The following is a 14,933-nucleotide window of genomic DNA, read 5'->3' on the forward strand; positions in this document are numbered from 1 at the left end:
AAATACATGTGAACCCTAGAAGAGGCCTGTGTTAGCATTAAAAACACTACGAAACTCCTTTAAATGCAGATGTCACACAGGCAGCTTTTGGCCTGGAATGGATGGCATTTAGGGAGCCACTGAAGCAACCCAGGGTGCAGGCACGTGGCAGAAGAGAGCTAAGGATCACGGAGCTTCTCACTGTGAGGCATTACTTACCTCCATCACCTCATTTGACCTCCCAGCCATGCGCTGGCATTAACTGCATTTTGCAGGGAAGAAAACAGGCTCTGAGAAGTTTGTAATTTGCTCTGGGTCACCACAGCATTCAGTTCCAGTTCTTCCTGGCTCAGTCCCAAGGACAGTGTGAAGCATACAGGATATGAGGAGAACTGTAGGTGCTATCAACAGAGGAATTTAAGAGAAGAATGCTGCTAGCAGAGCAGTAGGGGAAGGAATAAAACTGATTTTAGAGCAGGTCTGTGCCAGCAGCAGTCACGTATCCATGAAGATGTTAGAGCTTCAACTGTGTATGGTTTGGTTGGGGTGGAAATTAAGATTATAGCGAAAAGTGTGTACCTATGCAACAATCTTGCATGTTCTTCACATGTACCCCAAAACCGAAGATGCAATTAAAAAAAAAAAAGATTATAGAGAAAAGAGCAAAGCCATGAATGATGTAAGGGAGAAAAGGCAGATTTATTAACAGGATTTTCTTGAAAAACAGGGAAATTGTAATTCATTTGAATGTACTTAACAAGAAAGAAGGAATAATAAGTTTGTTTTCATCCAGGTATTTGTCTATTTTGAAAGTTTTCTCTCTCACATTTTTTTGGTATTGTCTTGGTGTCCAGATGCCCTTGGAAATCACCCGTAGCTTTATCAAGAACCGAGATGGGACTTATGAGCTGTTTAAATGCCCTAAGGTGGAAGTAGAAAGCATTGCAGAAACCTACAGTCGTATAGAGAAACAACCAGTGCTTCGACCCTTGGAACTAAAAACGTTTCTCAAAGTTGGTAAGTGAACTTCAACAGTGCATCTTCTTTTGAGTGTCAGCTTGCGTACAGTACAGTACACTGTCCAAGGCTTTGGATCCTGACCTTAAACAAAGAAGACATTCACCTTGTAAAGGCAATCGTGGGAATAAAGTATTTTGTTATTTAAACCAGTGTTTTCAAAAACAAAATTACAGGCCGGGTGCTGTGGCTCATGCCTATAATCCTAGCACTTTGGGAGGCTGAGGCAGGCAGATTGCTTGTGGTTAGGAGTTGTGAGACCAGCCTGGCCAACATGGTGAAACCCCATCCATCTCTATCACCACCATCCATCTCTAAACTTTTTCATCTTCCTCATCTGAAACTCTGTATGCATAAAGTGATAACTCCCCAGTCTTGCCTTCTCCAAGCCCCTGGCAACCACCATCCTACTTTCCATAGCTACCTCATATGAGTTGAATAAAACAGTATTTGTCCTTTTGTGACTGGTTTATTTCACTTAGTATTCATTTGTATGAATGAATGTTCATCCATGTTATATCACGTGTGGAAACTGCCTTCCTTTGCAAGGCTGAATAATGGGCCCGGAGTGGTGGCTCACACCTGTAATTCCAGGACTTTGGGAAGCCAAGGCAGGAGGTTCGCTGGCGCCCAGGAGTTTGAGACCAGCCTGGACAACAGAGCAAGGCCCCATTTCTACAAAAACTTTAAAAATTAGCCAGGTGTGGTGGTGCACACCTATAATCCCAGCTATTCAGAAGGCTGAGGTAGAAGGATCACATGGGCTCAGGAATTCAAGTCTGTGGTGAGCTATGATTGTGCCACTGTATTCCAGCTTGGGCAACAGAGTGAGACCCTGTCTCAAATGAAAGAATGAATGGAAAAGAAGGAGGAAAGAGAAGAAAGGGAAGAGAGAAAAAAAGAAAGAAAAAAATTCCATGCTTACCCAGAAAACCAGAAAAGAAAAAAAAAAAGCAAACATTCCATGTATGTCTATATGACGTTTTCTTCATCTATTCATCTGTTGCTAGACACTTGGGTGCTTCTACCTTTTATTTTAAGACTAAGTTTTGCTCTTGTAGCCCAGACTGGAGTGCAATGGCACAGTCTCAGCTCACTGCAACCTCTGCCTCTCAGGTTCAGGTGAGTCTTCTGTCTCAGCCTCCTGAGTAGCTGGGACTACAGGTGTGCACCACTATGCCCAGCTAATTTTTTTATTTTTATTTTTTATTTTTTTTTTATTTTTTTTTATTTTTTTTTTGAGACGGAGTTTCACTCTTGTTACCCAGGCTGGAGTGCAATGGCGCAATCTCGGCTCACCACAACCTCCGCCTCCTGGGTTCAGGCAATTCTCCTGCCTCAGCCTCCTGAGTAGCTGGGATTACAGGCACGCGCCACCATGCCCAGCTAATTTTTTGTATTTTTAGTAGAGATGGGGTTTCACCATGTTGACCAGGATGGTCTTGATCTCTCGACCTCGTGATCCACCCGCCTCAGCCTCCCAAAGTGCTGGGATTACAGGCTTGAGCCACCGCGCCCGGCTCCAATTTTTTTATTTTTAGTAGAGACTGGGTTTACCATTTTGGACAGGCTAGTCTCAAACTCCTGAGCTCAGGTGATCCGCCCACCTCAGCCTCTCAAAGTGCCGGGTTTACAGGTGTGAGCCACTGTGCTTGGCCTTTTTTTCTTCTTCTTCTTCTTTTTTGAGATGGAGTTTTGCTCTTCTTGCCCAAGCTGGAGTGCAGTGGCACAATCTGCTCTCCGTCCCCCAAGTTCAAGCAGTTCTCCTTCGTCAGCCTCCCCAGTAGCTGGGATTACAGGCATGTGCCACCACGGCCGGCTAGTTTTGTATTTTAGTAGATATAGGGTTTCACCATGTTGGTCAGGCTGGTCTTGAACCCCTGACCTCAGGTGATCTGCCTGCCTCGGCCTCCCAAAGTGCTGGGATTATGGGCGTGAGCCACTGCGCCTGGCCTCTTCTTTCATTTCTGAGACAAGGTCTTGCTCTGTTGCCCAGGCTGTAAGTGCACTGGTGTGATCTCGGCTCACTGCAACTTATTCCTGCTGGGCTCAAGAGATCCTCCCACCTTAGCCTCCCAGCAAGCTGGGACTACAGGTGTGTGCCACCACACTCAGATAATTTGGATTAATACATTTTTGTAGAGGTTGGGTTTTGCCATGTTATCCAGGCTGGTCTTGAACTCCTGAGCTCGTTTCCACCCACCTCAGCCTTCCAAAGTGCTGGGATTATAGGCGTGAGCCATAGTAACTGGCTGCTTCTATATTTTGACTGTTGTGAATACAATATAATTATTATTATTTTTTTTTTTGGAGACAGAGTCTTGCTCTTGTCACCCAGGTTGGAGTGCAATGGCATAATCTCAGCTCACTGTAACCTCCACCTCCTACGTTCAAGTGATTCTCCTCCCTCAGCCCCCTAAGTAGCTGGGATTGCAGGTGCCTGTCACCACTCCCAGCCAATTTTTTGTATTTTTTAGTAGAGACAAGGTTTCACCATGTTGGCCAGGCTGGTCTTGAACTCCTGACCTTGTGATCTGCCTGCCTGGGCCTCCCAAAGTGCTGGGATTACGGGTGTGAGCCACCACATCCGGCCTATACAATATTAGTTTTAACAGCTGCAGAAAATTCATTTATTAGAGTGCCATACTCGATTCAATCTCCTATTTGTTCCAAGCCTTTTGCTATTAATTAAAACAATACGGCCAGGTGTGGTGGTTCGCACCTGTAATCCCAGCACTTTGGGAGGCCAAGGGGGGCCAGATCACAAAGTAAAGAGATGGAGACCATTCTGGCCAACATGGTGAAACCCTGTCTCTACTAGAAATAGAAAAATTAGCTGGGCGTGGTGGTGCATGCCTGTAGTCCCAGCTATTCAGGAGGATGAGGCAAGAGAATTGCATGAACCCAGGAAGGAGGCAGTTTGCAGTGAGCCAGGATTGTGCCACTGCACTCTAGCCTGACAACAGAGCAAGACTTCATCTCAAAAAAACAAACAAAAACAATGCTTTAATTACTTTCTTTTAGATAAATCTTTTATATCCTTAATCATTTTCTAACTTATTTAGGATATTCTTTGGGATAAATTCCCAAAAAGGAAATTGAAGGTTCAAATGTATTGAGGCTTTTGATAAAATTAGCCAGGTGTGGTGTCGCACGCCTATAGTCCCAGCTACTTGGGAGGCTGAGGTCGGAGGATTGCTTGAGCCCAGCCACCATGCCTGTCAGAGCTCAGTTACATTGAGCTGAGATCACACTATTGCACTTCAGCCTGGGTGACAGAATGAGACCCTGTCTCAAAAAAAAAAAAAAAAGCCGGGCATGATGATTCATCATGCCTGTAGTCCCAGCTATTCAGAAGGCTGAGGTGGGAGGATCACTTGAGCCCAGGAGTTCTGGGCTGTAGTGTGCTAGGCCGATCAGGTGTCTGCACTAAGTTCAGCATCAATATGGTGACCTCCCGGGAGCGGGGGACCATCAGGTTGCCTAAGGAGGGGTGAACCAGCCCAGGTCGGAAACGGAGCAGGTCAAAACTCCCATGCTGATCAGTAGTGGGATCGCGCCTGTGAATAGCTACTGCACTCCAGCCTAAACAACATAGCGAGACCCTGTCTTTTTTAGAAAAAAAAGGAAAAAAAGAAATATTTATAGAATTTATTCCTGCCAGCCATCTATAAAAGTTTTTTTTTTTTTTTAATCTTTGTTGATTTGACAGGCAAAACATGTTACCTCACTCTGTTAATTTGCATTCTCCCAATATGAATGAGGGGAAAGTTTCATATTAGTCATTTATATTTGATGAACTTCCTTGTTTTTGTTTTGTTTTGTTTTGTTTTTGAGATGGAATCTCACTCTATCACCAGGCTGAAGTGCAGTGGCACAAACTTGGCTCAGTGAAACCTCTGCCTCCCAGGTTCAAGTGATTCTCCTGCCTCAGCCTCCTGAGTAGCTGGAATAACAGGCACGCATGACGACAGCCAGCTAATTTTTGTATTTTTAGTAGAGATGGGGTTTCACCCTGTTGCCCAGGATGGTCCCGATCTCCTGATCTCACGATCCTCCCACCTCAGCCTCCCAAAGTTCTGGGGTTACAGGCTTGAGCCACCATGCCCAGGCTCTTGTCTGTCTTTAATTGGAATTATTTTGAAATAATTTAATAATAACAACTATGTAAAAAGCAGCATTTAATGAGCGATGGTACTTTGTGCCAAGTATTTTTTTTCTTTCTTTCTTTGAATCAGAGTTTTGCTGTTGCCCAGGCTGGCATGCAATGGTGTGATCTCGGCTCACCACAACCTCTGCCTTCTGGGTTCAAGTGATTCTCCTTTCTCTGCCTCCCGAGTAGCTGGGATTACAGGCATGTGCCAATACGCCTGGCTAATTCTGTATTTTTAGTAGAGACAGGGTTTCTCCATGTTGGTCAGGTTGGTCTAGAACTCCTGACCTCAGGTGTTCCATCCACCTCAGCCTCCCAAAGTGCTGGGATTACAGGTGTGAGCCACTGCACCTGGCTGGTGATATTATATTCTTATGTTTAGTTCTCTTAGTGTTTAATTTTGTATTTTTCTTTTTTGAGACCTAGTCTCACTCCATCACCCAGGCTGGAATGCAGTGGTGCCATCTCAGCTCACTGCAACCTCTGCCTCCCAGGCAATTCTGCTGACTCAGCTTCCCCAGTAGCTGGGCCTACAGGCGCACACCACCACATCCAGCTAATGTTTGTATTTTTAGTAGAGACAGGGTTTCACCATATTGGTCAGGCTGGTCTCAAACTCCTGACTAGGTGATCCACCCACCTCAGCCTCCCAAAGTGCTGGGATTACAGGCATGAGCCACCACACCTGGCCTAATTTTGTATTTTTCAAAAGTACTCTTTAACCTGAGTTTTTCTGTGTTTAAGACTTTGATCTGACAGGGCACAGTGGCTCACACCAGTAATTCCAGCACTCTGGGAAGCTGAAGTTGGAAGATAGCTTGAACCCAGAAGCTTGAGACCAGCCTGAGCAACACAGGGAAACCCTATCTCTATTAAATAATTTTTTTTTTTTTTTTTTTTTTTTTTGAGATGGAGTTTCACCCTTGTTACCCAGGCTGGAGTGCAATGGCGCGATCTCGGCTCACCGCAACCTCCGCCTCCTGGGCTCAGGCAATTCTCCTGCCTCAGCCTCCTAAATAATTTTTTAAATTAGCCTAGGGCTCTTCTGCCTATGGAGTAGCCGTTCTTTATTCCTTTCCTTTCTTAATAAGCTTACTTTAAAAACAAACAAACAAACAAACAAAATAAGCCAGGAATGGTGGTACATGCCTGTGGTCCCAGCTACTTGGGAGGCTGAGTTGGGAAGATCGCTTGGGCCCTGGAGGTCAAGACTGCAGTGAGGCCATGATAGCACCCTGTGCTCCAGCCTGGGTGACAGAGCGAGACCTTGTTTAAAAAAAAAAAAAAAAAAAAAACTTTCTCTGGAATTTATCATAATGTAAGTCATAACATTCCACCACCTTTTATTTTCTTCCAGATGGTTATCTGGTTGATACAAACCATTTATTATAATAAACACATATTTGGTTTTCTTTTAGTAATTAGAAATGCCATCTTTACCTTAGGCTACATTCCTGTTCTGTTTGTGTCTATTTCTAATCTTTCTGTTTTGTTCCTTTAATCTGTCTAGATGTATGCCAGCACCACACTCTTTGGTTATGGGTTTGTAGTGTATTTTAGAACCACATAGATTTTTTTTAGTAAAAAAATAAATTGGACCGGGCGCGGTGGCTCATGCCTGTAATCCCAGCACTTTGGGAGGCCGAGGCGGGTGGATCACGAGGTCAGGAGATCGAGACCATCCTGGTCAACATGGTGAAACCCCGTCTCTACTAAAAATGCAAAAAATTAGCTGGGCATGGTGGCGCGTGCCTGTAATCCCAGCTACTCAGGAGGCTGAGGCAGGAGAATTGCCTGAACCCAGGAGGCGGAGGTTGCGGTGAGCTGAAATCGCGCCATTGCACTCCAGCCTGGGTAACGAGTGAAACTCCGTCTCAAAAAAATAAATAAATAAATAAATAAATAAATAAATTTTTGTGTGTGTGTGTGATAAAGTCTCTTTTGCCAGGCTGGAATGCAGTAGTGCAATCTCAGCTCACCACAACCTCCATTTCCTGGGTTCAAGTGATTTGATTCTCCTGCCTTAGCCTCCCAAGTAGCTGGTACTACAGGCACGTGCCACCACACCCAGCTAATTTTTGTATTGTTTTTTTAGTAGAGATGGGGTTTCACTATGTTGGCCAGGATGGTCTTGATTTCTTGACCTCATGATCCACCCGCCTCAGCCTCCCAAAGTGCTGGGATTACAGGCATGAGCCCTGGTGCCCGACCAGCAAAATTTTTTTATAGAGATGGAGATCTCACTATGTTACCCAGACTGGTCTTGAACTCCTGACCTCAAGCAGTCCTCCACCTTTGTCCTCCCAAAGTGTTAGGATTACAGGCATGAGTGACTGTGCCCAGCTGACCATGTAGATTTTAATTCTACTCTTTGTGGCTTCCTTGAAATTTGGCATTTCTCTTTTTTTTGGAGTGGTTGCCTACCACAGTCTGCAAATATCACACGTCACCACACCTTTGGTGACATGTGTGATATTTGTGCAGACTATGGCAGGCAACCAAGTCTTTTTGGTAGAAAAACTTGTTGAACTAGGCAGTATCATCAAGACCAGGCCCTGATGGACTTTGTGCCCCCTGGGAGTTTATGGGCCTGTGAAGACACAGGATGGCAGAATCTGCCAGTAAGCTCGACTGACTGCTGTACCTGGGGGTGGCCTTCTATGCCCGCCACTGTGCTTCCCACATTGCCTAGATGCCCACACAACTGGGAAGTGCTGTGTTCCTGGTTTTTTTTTTTTTTTTTTTGAGACGGAGTTTCACTCTCCTTACCCAGGCTGGAGTGCAATGGCGCGATCTCGGCTCACCGCAACCTCCGCCTCCTGGGCTCAGGCAATTCTCCTGCCTCAGCCTCCTGAGTAGCTGGGATTACAGGCACGGGCCACCATGCCCAGCTAATTTTTTGCACTTTTAGTAGAGACGGGGTTTCACCATGTTGACCAGGATGGTCTCGATCTCTTGACCTCGTGATCCACCTGCCTCGGCCTCCCAAAGTGCTGGGATTACAGGCTTGAGCCACCGCGCCCGGCTTTTTTTTTTTTTTTTTTTTGAGACGGAGTTTCGCTCTTGTTGCCCAGGCTGGAGGGCAATGGCGCAATCTCGGCTCACCGCAACCTCCACCTCCTGGGTTCAGGCAATTCTCCTGCCTCAGCCTCCTGAGTAGCTGGGATTACAGGCACGCGCCACCATGCCCAGCTAATTTTTTTTATGTTTAGTAGAGACGGGGTTTCACCATGTTGACCAGGTTGGTCTCGATCTCTCGACCTTGTGATCCACCCACCTCGGCCTCCCAAAGTGCTGAGATTACAGGCTTGAGCCACTGCGCCCAGCCCCGAAATTTGGCATTTCTTGCTCGTCTTCCTTTTACTCTTATCCAGCTGCATTTTCCTCCCAGTCTGGGCTTTCCTTATGATTTTGGCCTTATTTTCTTTTCTTTTCTTTTCTTTCTTTTTTTTTTGAGACGGAGTTTCACTCTTGGTGCCCAAGCTGGAGTGCAATGGCGTGATCTCGGCTCACCATAACCTCCGCCTCCTGGGTTCAGGCAATTCTCCTGCCTCAGCCTCCTGAGTAGCTGGGATTACAAGCACGCACCACCATGCACAGCTAATTTTTTGTATTTTTAGTAGAGACGGGGTTTCACCATGTTGACCAGGATGGTCTCGATCTCTTGACCTCGTGATTCACCCGCCTCAGCCTCCCAAAGTGCTGGGATTACAGGCTTGAGCCACCGCGCCCGGCTTCTTTTCTTTTTTTTTTCTTGAGGCAAGAGTCTTGCTCTGTTACCAGGCTGGAGTGCAGTGGCACAATCTCGGCTCACTGCCACCTCCACCTTCTGGGTTCAAGCAATTCTTCCACCTCAGCCTCTCGAGTAGCTGGGACCACAGGCACATGCCACCACACCTGGGTAATTTTTTTGTATTTCTAGTAGAGACAGGGTTTCACCATGTTGACCAGGATGGTCTCGATCTCTTGACCTTGTTATCCACCTGCCTCGGCCTCCCAAAGTGCTGGGATTACAGGCATGAGCCACTGCGCCTAGCTATTTTGGCCTTTTTTCATAAAGGCTGGATCTTAATTTTTTCTTTTGTGGATGCTAAACAGTTAAATTTTCTTTTTGATCGATACATCAGTCATTGCTATCCCTTCCTTTGATTCTTCTAGTTATTTACTTCCTTTTCCTTAGGTGTTTTTTATTTTGTTTAACTTCCTGTTCTTTTCCTTATTACTAAACAGATTAAGATGTGTCCAGACTCAAATTTTGGTAACAGGCAGATTGCTTCGGACCACTCCTGCATGGTGGCTGGCTCCCTCGCAGATCTAGATGTGGAGGGCTGATGCACAGTTCTCAAGTCTAGCGTTTCTCTCTTCTACCATAGTGGCATCTCCTGACCATTTCTTCCTCCTTCATTGCTAATAATGGAATACATGAAAAAACACACAAAACTAAGATTCTCCACAGACATAGTTTTCCAGGCTTTCTCCTCTTTCTCCCACCCAAATTGCTTTACTAGTGCAGACTGCACCTTCCAGAATACATTCTGCCACTGCTATTCACCATCTTTTTTTTTTGAGACGGAGTCTTGCTCTGTCGCCCAGGCTGGAGTATAGAGGCATGATCTTGGTTTACTGCACCCTCTGCCTCCCGGGTTCAAGTGATTCTCCTGCCTCATCCTCATGAGTAGCTGAGATTACAGGTGTGTGCCACCATGCCTGGCTAATTTTTGTATTTTTTTTGTTTTATCCAAAGGCGTTTATTGAGATGGTTTCCCACTCATCTTGATTCAGAGTGCTTTTAGTGCTGCTTCCTCCTGAAAGAACATCCTTCTATAAGCCTTGCTTTTCCTCCTGTAGGCTGGCAGAGGACAGTGGAGCAGCCAACACACAAAACTACTGTTTGTGCATGGCTAAAGACTGTGGTGATTTTATAGCATCCTGGGCATTTCACATCCATGAAGTAGGAATTGGGGCTCTGCACCAGGCGTTTCTACTTACGTTTCCTCTTCTCTTCTGGAGAGGGATGAAGGAGATCCTTTGCAAGAGGCATGTTCTCGTGGGTAGGTCATCACCGCCAGAAAGCTTTTTTGTTTTTTGAGATGGAGTTTTGCTCATGTTGCCCAAACTGGAGTGCAGTGGCATGATCTCAGCTCACTACAACCCTCCACCTTCTGGTCTCAAGCAATTCTCCTGCCTCAGCCTCCTAAGCAGCTGAGATTACAGGTGTGTACCATCACGCCCAGCTATAATTTTTGTATTTTTAGTAAGGATGGGGTTTCACCATGTTGGTCAGGCTGGTCTCAATCTCCTGACCTCATGACCCACCTGCCTCAGCCTCCCAAAATGCTGGGATTACAGGCGTGAGCCACCACGCCCAACCCTGCTTATTCACCTTTAACCATGCACCTACCCTCCCTCAAGTCCCCTTTGCGGTCATCGAGAATTCAGGTACTTGAGTGGGGAGGGTGTGTGAGACATTCTAAAGGAAAGGAAGTGGCACTGCTCATTTGCTGCTCTGTACAAGTACAAGCCAGAGCACAAACTGAGAGAGACCAAGTATTTTCCTGCCGTTTTCCATGTAGCCTGCCTTTATTAAGGAAAGCTGGGATATGCTATGGCCAAAGTAGATTTCTTTCCATCTATCTTCACCTGTTTTGTATTTCCTCCCAAAAGTTGCCAGTGGTCTTAAGTGTTCACCAGTTGTGAGTCTTCATTTTTTTCTGTCTTCATTGATATTTAAATGAAAATTCGGCAGCAGCTCTGTGGACAGTTCTCAGCCATATATCATTTGAAATGGAAGCTAGAATATGTGTGACAAAAGTGAGCTAGATAATACCTAACATTTATATTCTTTTTTTGTTTTGTTTTTTCGAGATGGGAGTTTCACTCTTGTTGCCCAGGCTGGAGTGCAGTGGCACGATCTCAGCTTATTGCAGCAGCCTCTGCCTCCCAGTTTCAAGCGAGTCTCCTGCCTCAGTCTCCCAAGTAGCTGGGATTACAAGCATATGCCACCACATCCAGCTAATTTTGTATTTTTAGTAGAGATTGTGTTTCTCCATGTTGGTCAGACTGGTTTCAAACTCCTGACCTCAGGTGATCCACCCACCTTAGCCTCCCAAAGGGCTGGGATTATAGGTGTAAGCCACCACACCTAGCCTAACTATATTCTGTGACTAAAAGAAAAAAAAAAAACAGACCAAAATACCTGGCCAATAAGATTGTTAGTCTGGGGTGAGTCAAAGCTTTGTTTCTCATCATATAAGTGATGTCTTAGTCTTTGTGAGAAAGAAAGGACCAAAATAAGTGGAGGGAAGGAGTTTAAAAGGGGTGACTGTTTAGGCCAAAGTGTCAAGAGAGTAAGATAGTGAAGTGAAAAGTAAAATATAGGCCCAGCGCAGTGGCTCACGCCTATAGTCCCAGCACTATGGGAGGCCGAGGCGGGAGGATCACCAGACATCAGGAGTTTGAGACCATCCTGGCCAACATGATGAAACCCCATCTTTACTAAAAATACAAAAATTAGCTGGACGTGGTGGTAAGTGCCTGTAGTCCCAGCTATTTGTGAGGCTGAGGCTGGAGAATTACCTGAACCCAGGAGGCGGAGATTGCAATGAACCGAGATTGCAACACTGCATATTAGCCTGGGCAACACACTAACACTCTATCTCAAAAAACAAAAATTTAAAATTTAAAAAGTAAAATATTAGCTTATGAAGTCTGAAGTTAAGTAGTGCTGAGAGAAAAATGTATACAGTATACATTAATAATCAGGGTCTTTCTCCTCTATTCTTCTTGGTTTTTTTGGGTTTTTTTTTTCAGACGGAGTCTTTCTCTGTTGCCCAAGCTGGAGTACACTGGTGCAATCTCAGCTCACTGAAGCCTCTGCCTCCCAGGTTCAAGCGCTTCTCCTGCCTCAGCCTCCCGAGTAACTGGGATTACAGGAGCATGCCACCAAGCTGGGCTAATTTTTGTATTTTTGGTAGAGACAGGATTTTGGTCATGTTGGTCAGCCTGGTCTTGAACTCCTGACCTCAAGTGATCCTCCCGCCTCAGCCTCCCAAAGTGCTGGGATTACAGATGTGAGCCACCACGCCCAGCCCATACTTGGCTAATTTTTATGGAAACAGGGTCTCACTTTGTTGCACAGGCTGGTCTTAAACTTCTGGGCTCAAGCTATCCTTCTGCCTTGCCCTCCAACACTGTTGGGATTATAGGCATGAGCTACCGTGCCTGGCCAAAATATGTATGTTTTAATTTCATGATGATTGATAAATCTGATTTCCTAGTCACCACTGAACTTATAAACCTTATGCAGCCTTCTGATTATCAAAGCTGAACAGACTGCTCCAATCCCGGACACCACTTCTTGCAATTAGGAACACCCATTAGAGTCAGGTAGAATTGTACTAATACTCCTTTTTTCTCTTTAGGCAACACTTCCCCAGATCAAAAGGAGCCAACACCTTTCATCATCGAGTGGATCCCAGATATCCTTCCCCAATCTAAGATTGGCGAGCTGCGAATCAAGTTTGAGTATGGCCACCACAGGAATGGGCATGTGGCAGAGTACCAAGACCAGCGGCCCCCCTTGGACCAGCCCTTGGAACTGGCCCCTCTGACCACTATCACTTTCCCTTAAGGCAAAATGAGAATCTTTTGCTGCTTAATTTGCACATCCCCACCCCTTGACAACTTTAAATACTAGTTAGGCACTTAGATGGCCCTGTTCCTTGGTGAACTGCTCTTAGCTAAGATGCAAATTCTCAGTGCTTTCAAGTAGATTTTGTAGAAGAAAATCTCTTGTAAATAGCCTTTTTGGTGCTGCTGTGTACAGTCTTCATTATGCATTGGGCAGTATTTCTAGCTAGAGTTTTAAATGGAACAGAAAGAAAACCAGCTTATTTTCTTTCTTATGGACTCGTCTTTAGTGTTTATTCCAACATTTGAGAACTTTGCAGCACTTAGCCATATACCAACAATGTTGGAGAGTTAACACCCTGATGAGGGCAGAATGTTAAAGACTACTGGCAGAGTTCCAGCCATGCTCTGTTCTGTTCTCAAATAAAGCACAGTGTCTCTAGTTTTTCCAAATTATATCTCACGGTAGCCTGTTTATTAAATTATAAATGGGGGGGGGGGATTTAACTAATAGTGATACAGGAAAAAGAGATCCAGGTGTCAAGGTAATATTGTTATTTCAAACTAATGCTTGTAATTGCTTGTTCACTTAATATTTATATCCTTATTTATTCTCCAAACAGCTAGTAAAATTCATTTGCTGTTTCTAAGTTCAGTGATCACAGAATAGAGATCCTGAAAGACCCAGAAGTATAAGCCTATCTTTAAGGAGGAAAGGGGAATGAACATTTCCTGCATGCCTGCTATGTGCCAGATACTCTCTCTTCTGGCACATGATCCGCCTGCCTCGGCCTCCCAAAGTGCTGGGATTACAGGTGTGAGCCACTGTGCCCAGCTGTATGAGGTACTTTCAATTGCAAGTGACAGAAAGCCAGTTAACCAGCTTGGACAAAATAGGCATGAATGACTGGCTTGTGGACACTAAAGTAGAGCTAGACAACCACACTGAGCTGCAGCTGGTGTGGCTGGGCCTCAGGACCCTTGGAGCCATGTTCCATCTGACCCATTTCTGCCTCTCTCTCAGGCTTCATTTGCTGACAGCACAGAACAGCTTATCCTGGTAGGAATTTTGGCTCCTGAAGTGCCTGAATGTATGGCTTGCTCCACTTTCTGATCCAAAAGGCAGAACCCCTCCCACCCTCGAAAAAGGCACTGATTGGCCTAATGGAGGGAGAGACATTTTTGGTAAAAGAGGTGCTGTGCCCTAAAAGAGGAGGAGTAACCACATTGTGTTTACTACCCTGTGTAATTGAGGAGGTGGTTTGTGTCAGCTCCTAGGTGCTTCAGACAATGGGGGAAGTTATTGAGAATCCAGGGAGGTACACAGACTTACAACTTGAACTGTGCTTCAAAGGAGAGGAAGGGTTTGCATAAATGTGGAAAACATAAAACTAGATGAGGCAGAAGCTTGCCAGAAGAGCAGGAACACCCAAGGAAAGACTGGTTGGCCATTCTGAGAAATCCTTCAACTTGAGAACTTGTAGGACATCAGTCACACTTTTTTTTTTTTTTTTTTTTTTTTTTTGAGACAGAGTCTCATTCTGTTGCCAGGCTGGAGTGCAATGGTGCACTCTCTGCTCACTGCAACCTCTGCCTTCTGGGTTCAAGTGATTCTCCTGCCCCAGCCTCCCAAGTAGCTGGGACTACAGGCATGTACCACCATACCTAGCTAATTTTTTGTATTTTTTTAGTAGAGATGGGGTTTTACCATGCTGCCCAGGATGGTTTCAATCTCTTGATCCACCCACCTCAGCCTCCCAAAGTTCTGAGATTACAGGCGTGAGCCACCATACCCGGCAGTCACAGCTTTTTGACAAACCTGTGGGTGACGGGCAGATGCCTGGTCTACCAGTACCTGACTGATTCAGAAGAACCACAGGGACCATAAAACACATGGCTGGAGCAAATCATCCACCCAAAGAGGACTCTGCTCAAGCAGATCTTCCCCCAGCACCACCCCAGCACACTATCACAGTCCATCATAATCTGGAATGGGATTCAGAGTCCCCTTTTTTCTAACTTGACACCCTCTCTACCAAGTCAAGCATGGGCCTAGGAGGACCAGTAGAACTGCTGTACCCACTCCCAGCCTCCAGACACCTCTAGGACATCAGGGTTGCTCTCATTTCGACCTGCCCCACTCCCTCCCAGAGTG

The 14,933-nt window shown here is 45.5% G+C and overlaps 2 protein-coding genes across 6 annotated transcripts in view; one reads left to right on the forward strand and one right to left on the reverse strand.

Annotated features, from left to right (window-relative positions):
• Positions 1–13,231, forward strand: part of C1H2orf42 (chromosome 1 C2orf42 homolog) — a 49,252-nt gene extending 36,021 nt beyond the window's left edge. For all 5 annotated transcript variants that reach the window (XM_010333501.2, XM_010333500.2, XM_003922652.3 and 2 more), the window contains 2 exons: positions 834–996; positions 12,571–13,231. In XM_010333501.2, coding sequence (XP_010331803.1) covers positions 834–996; positions 12,571–12,779 — 372 coding nt within the window. In that variant the 3' untranslated portion in view covers positions 12,780–13,231. The remainder of the gene's footprint in view (positions 1–833; positions 997–12,570) is intronic.
• LOC120366799 (small ribosomal subunit protein eS27-like) lies at positions 9,895–10,205 on the reverse strand. Its single transcript, XM_074398672.1, has one exon. The coding sequence runs from the start codon at positions 10,095–10,097 to the stop codon at positions 9,939–9,941; it is 159 nt and encodes a 52-aa protein (XP_074254773.1). The 5' UTR covers positions 10,098–10,205; the 3' UTR covers positions 9,895–9,938.
• Positions 13,232–14,933: the final 1,702 nt, after the last annotated feature.

Source organism: Saimiri boliviensis, chromosome 1, assembly GCF_048565385.1.
Source record: "Saimiri boliviensis isolate mSaiBol1 chromosome 1, mSaiBol1.pri, whole genome shotgun sequence".
Classification (NCBI taxonomy): Eukaryota; Metazoa; Chordata; class Mammalia; order Primates; family Cebidae; genus Saimiri; species Saimiri boliviensis.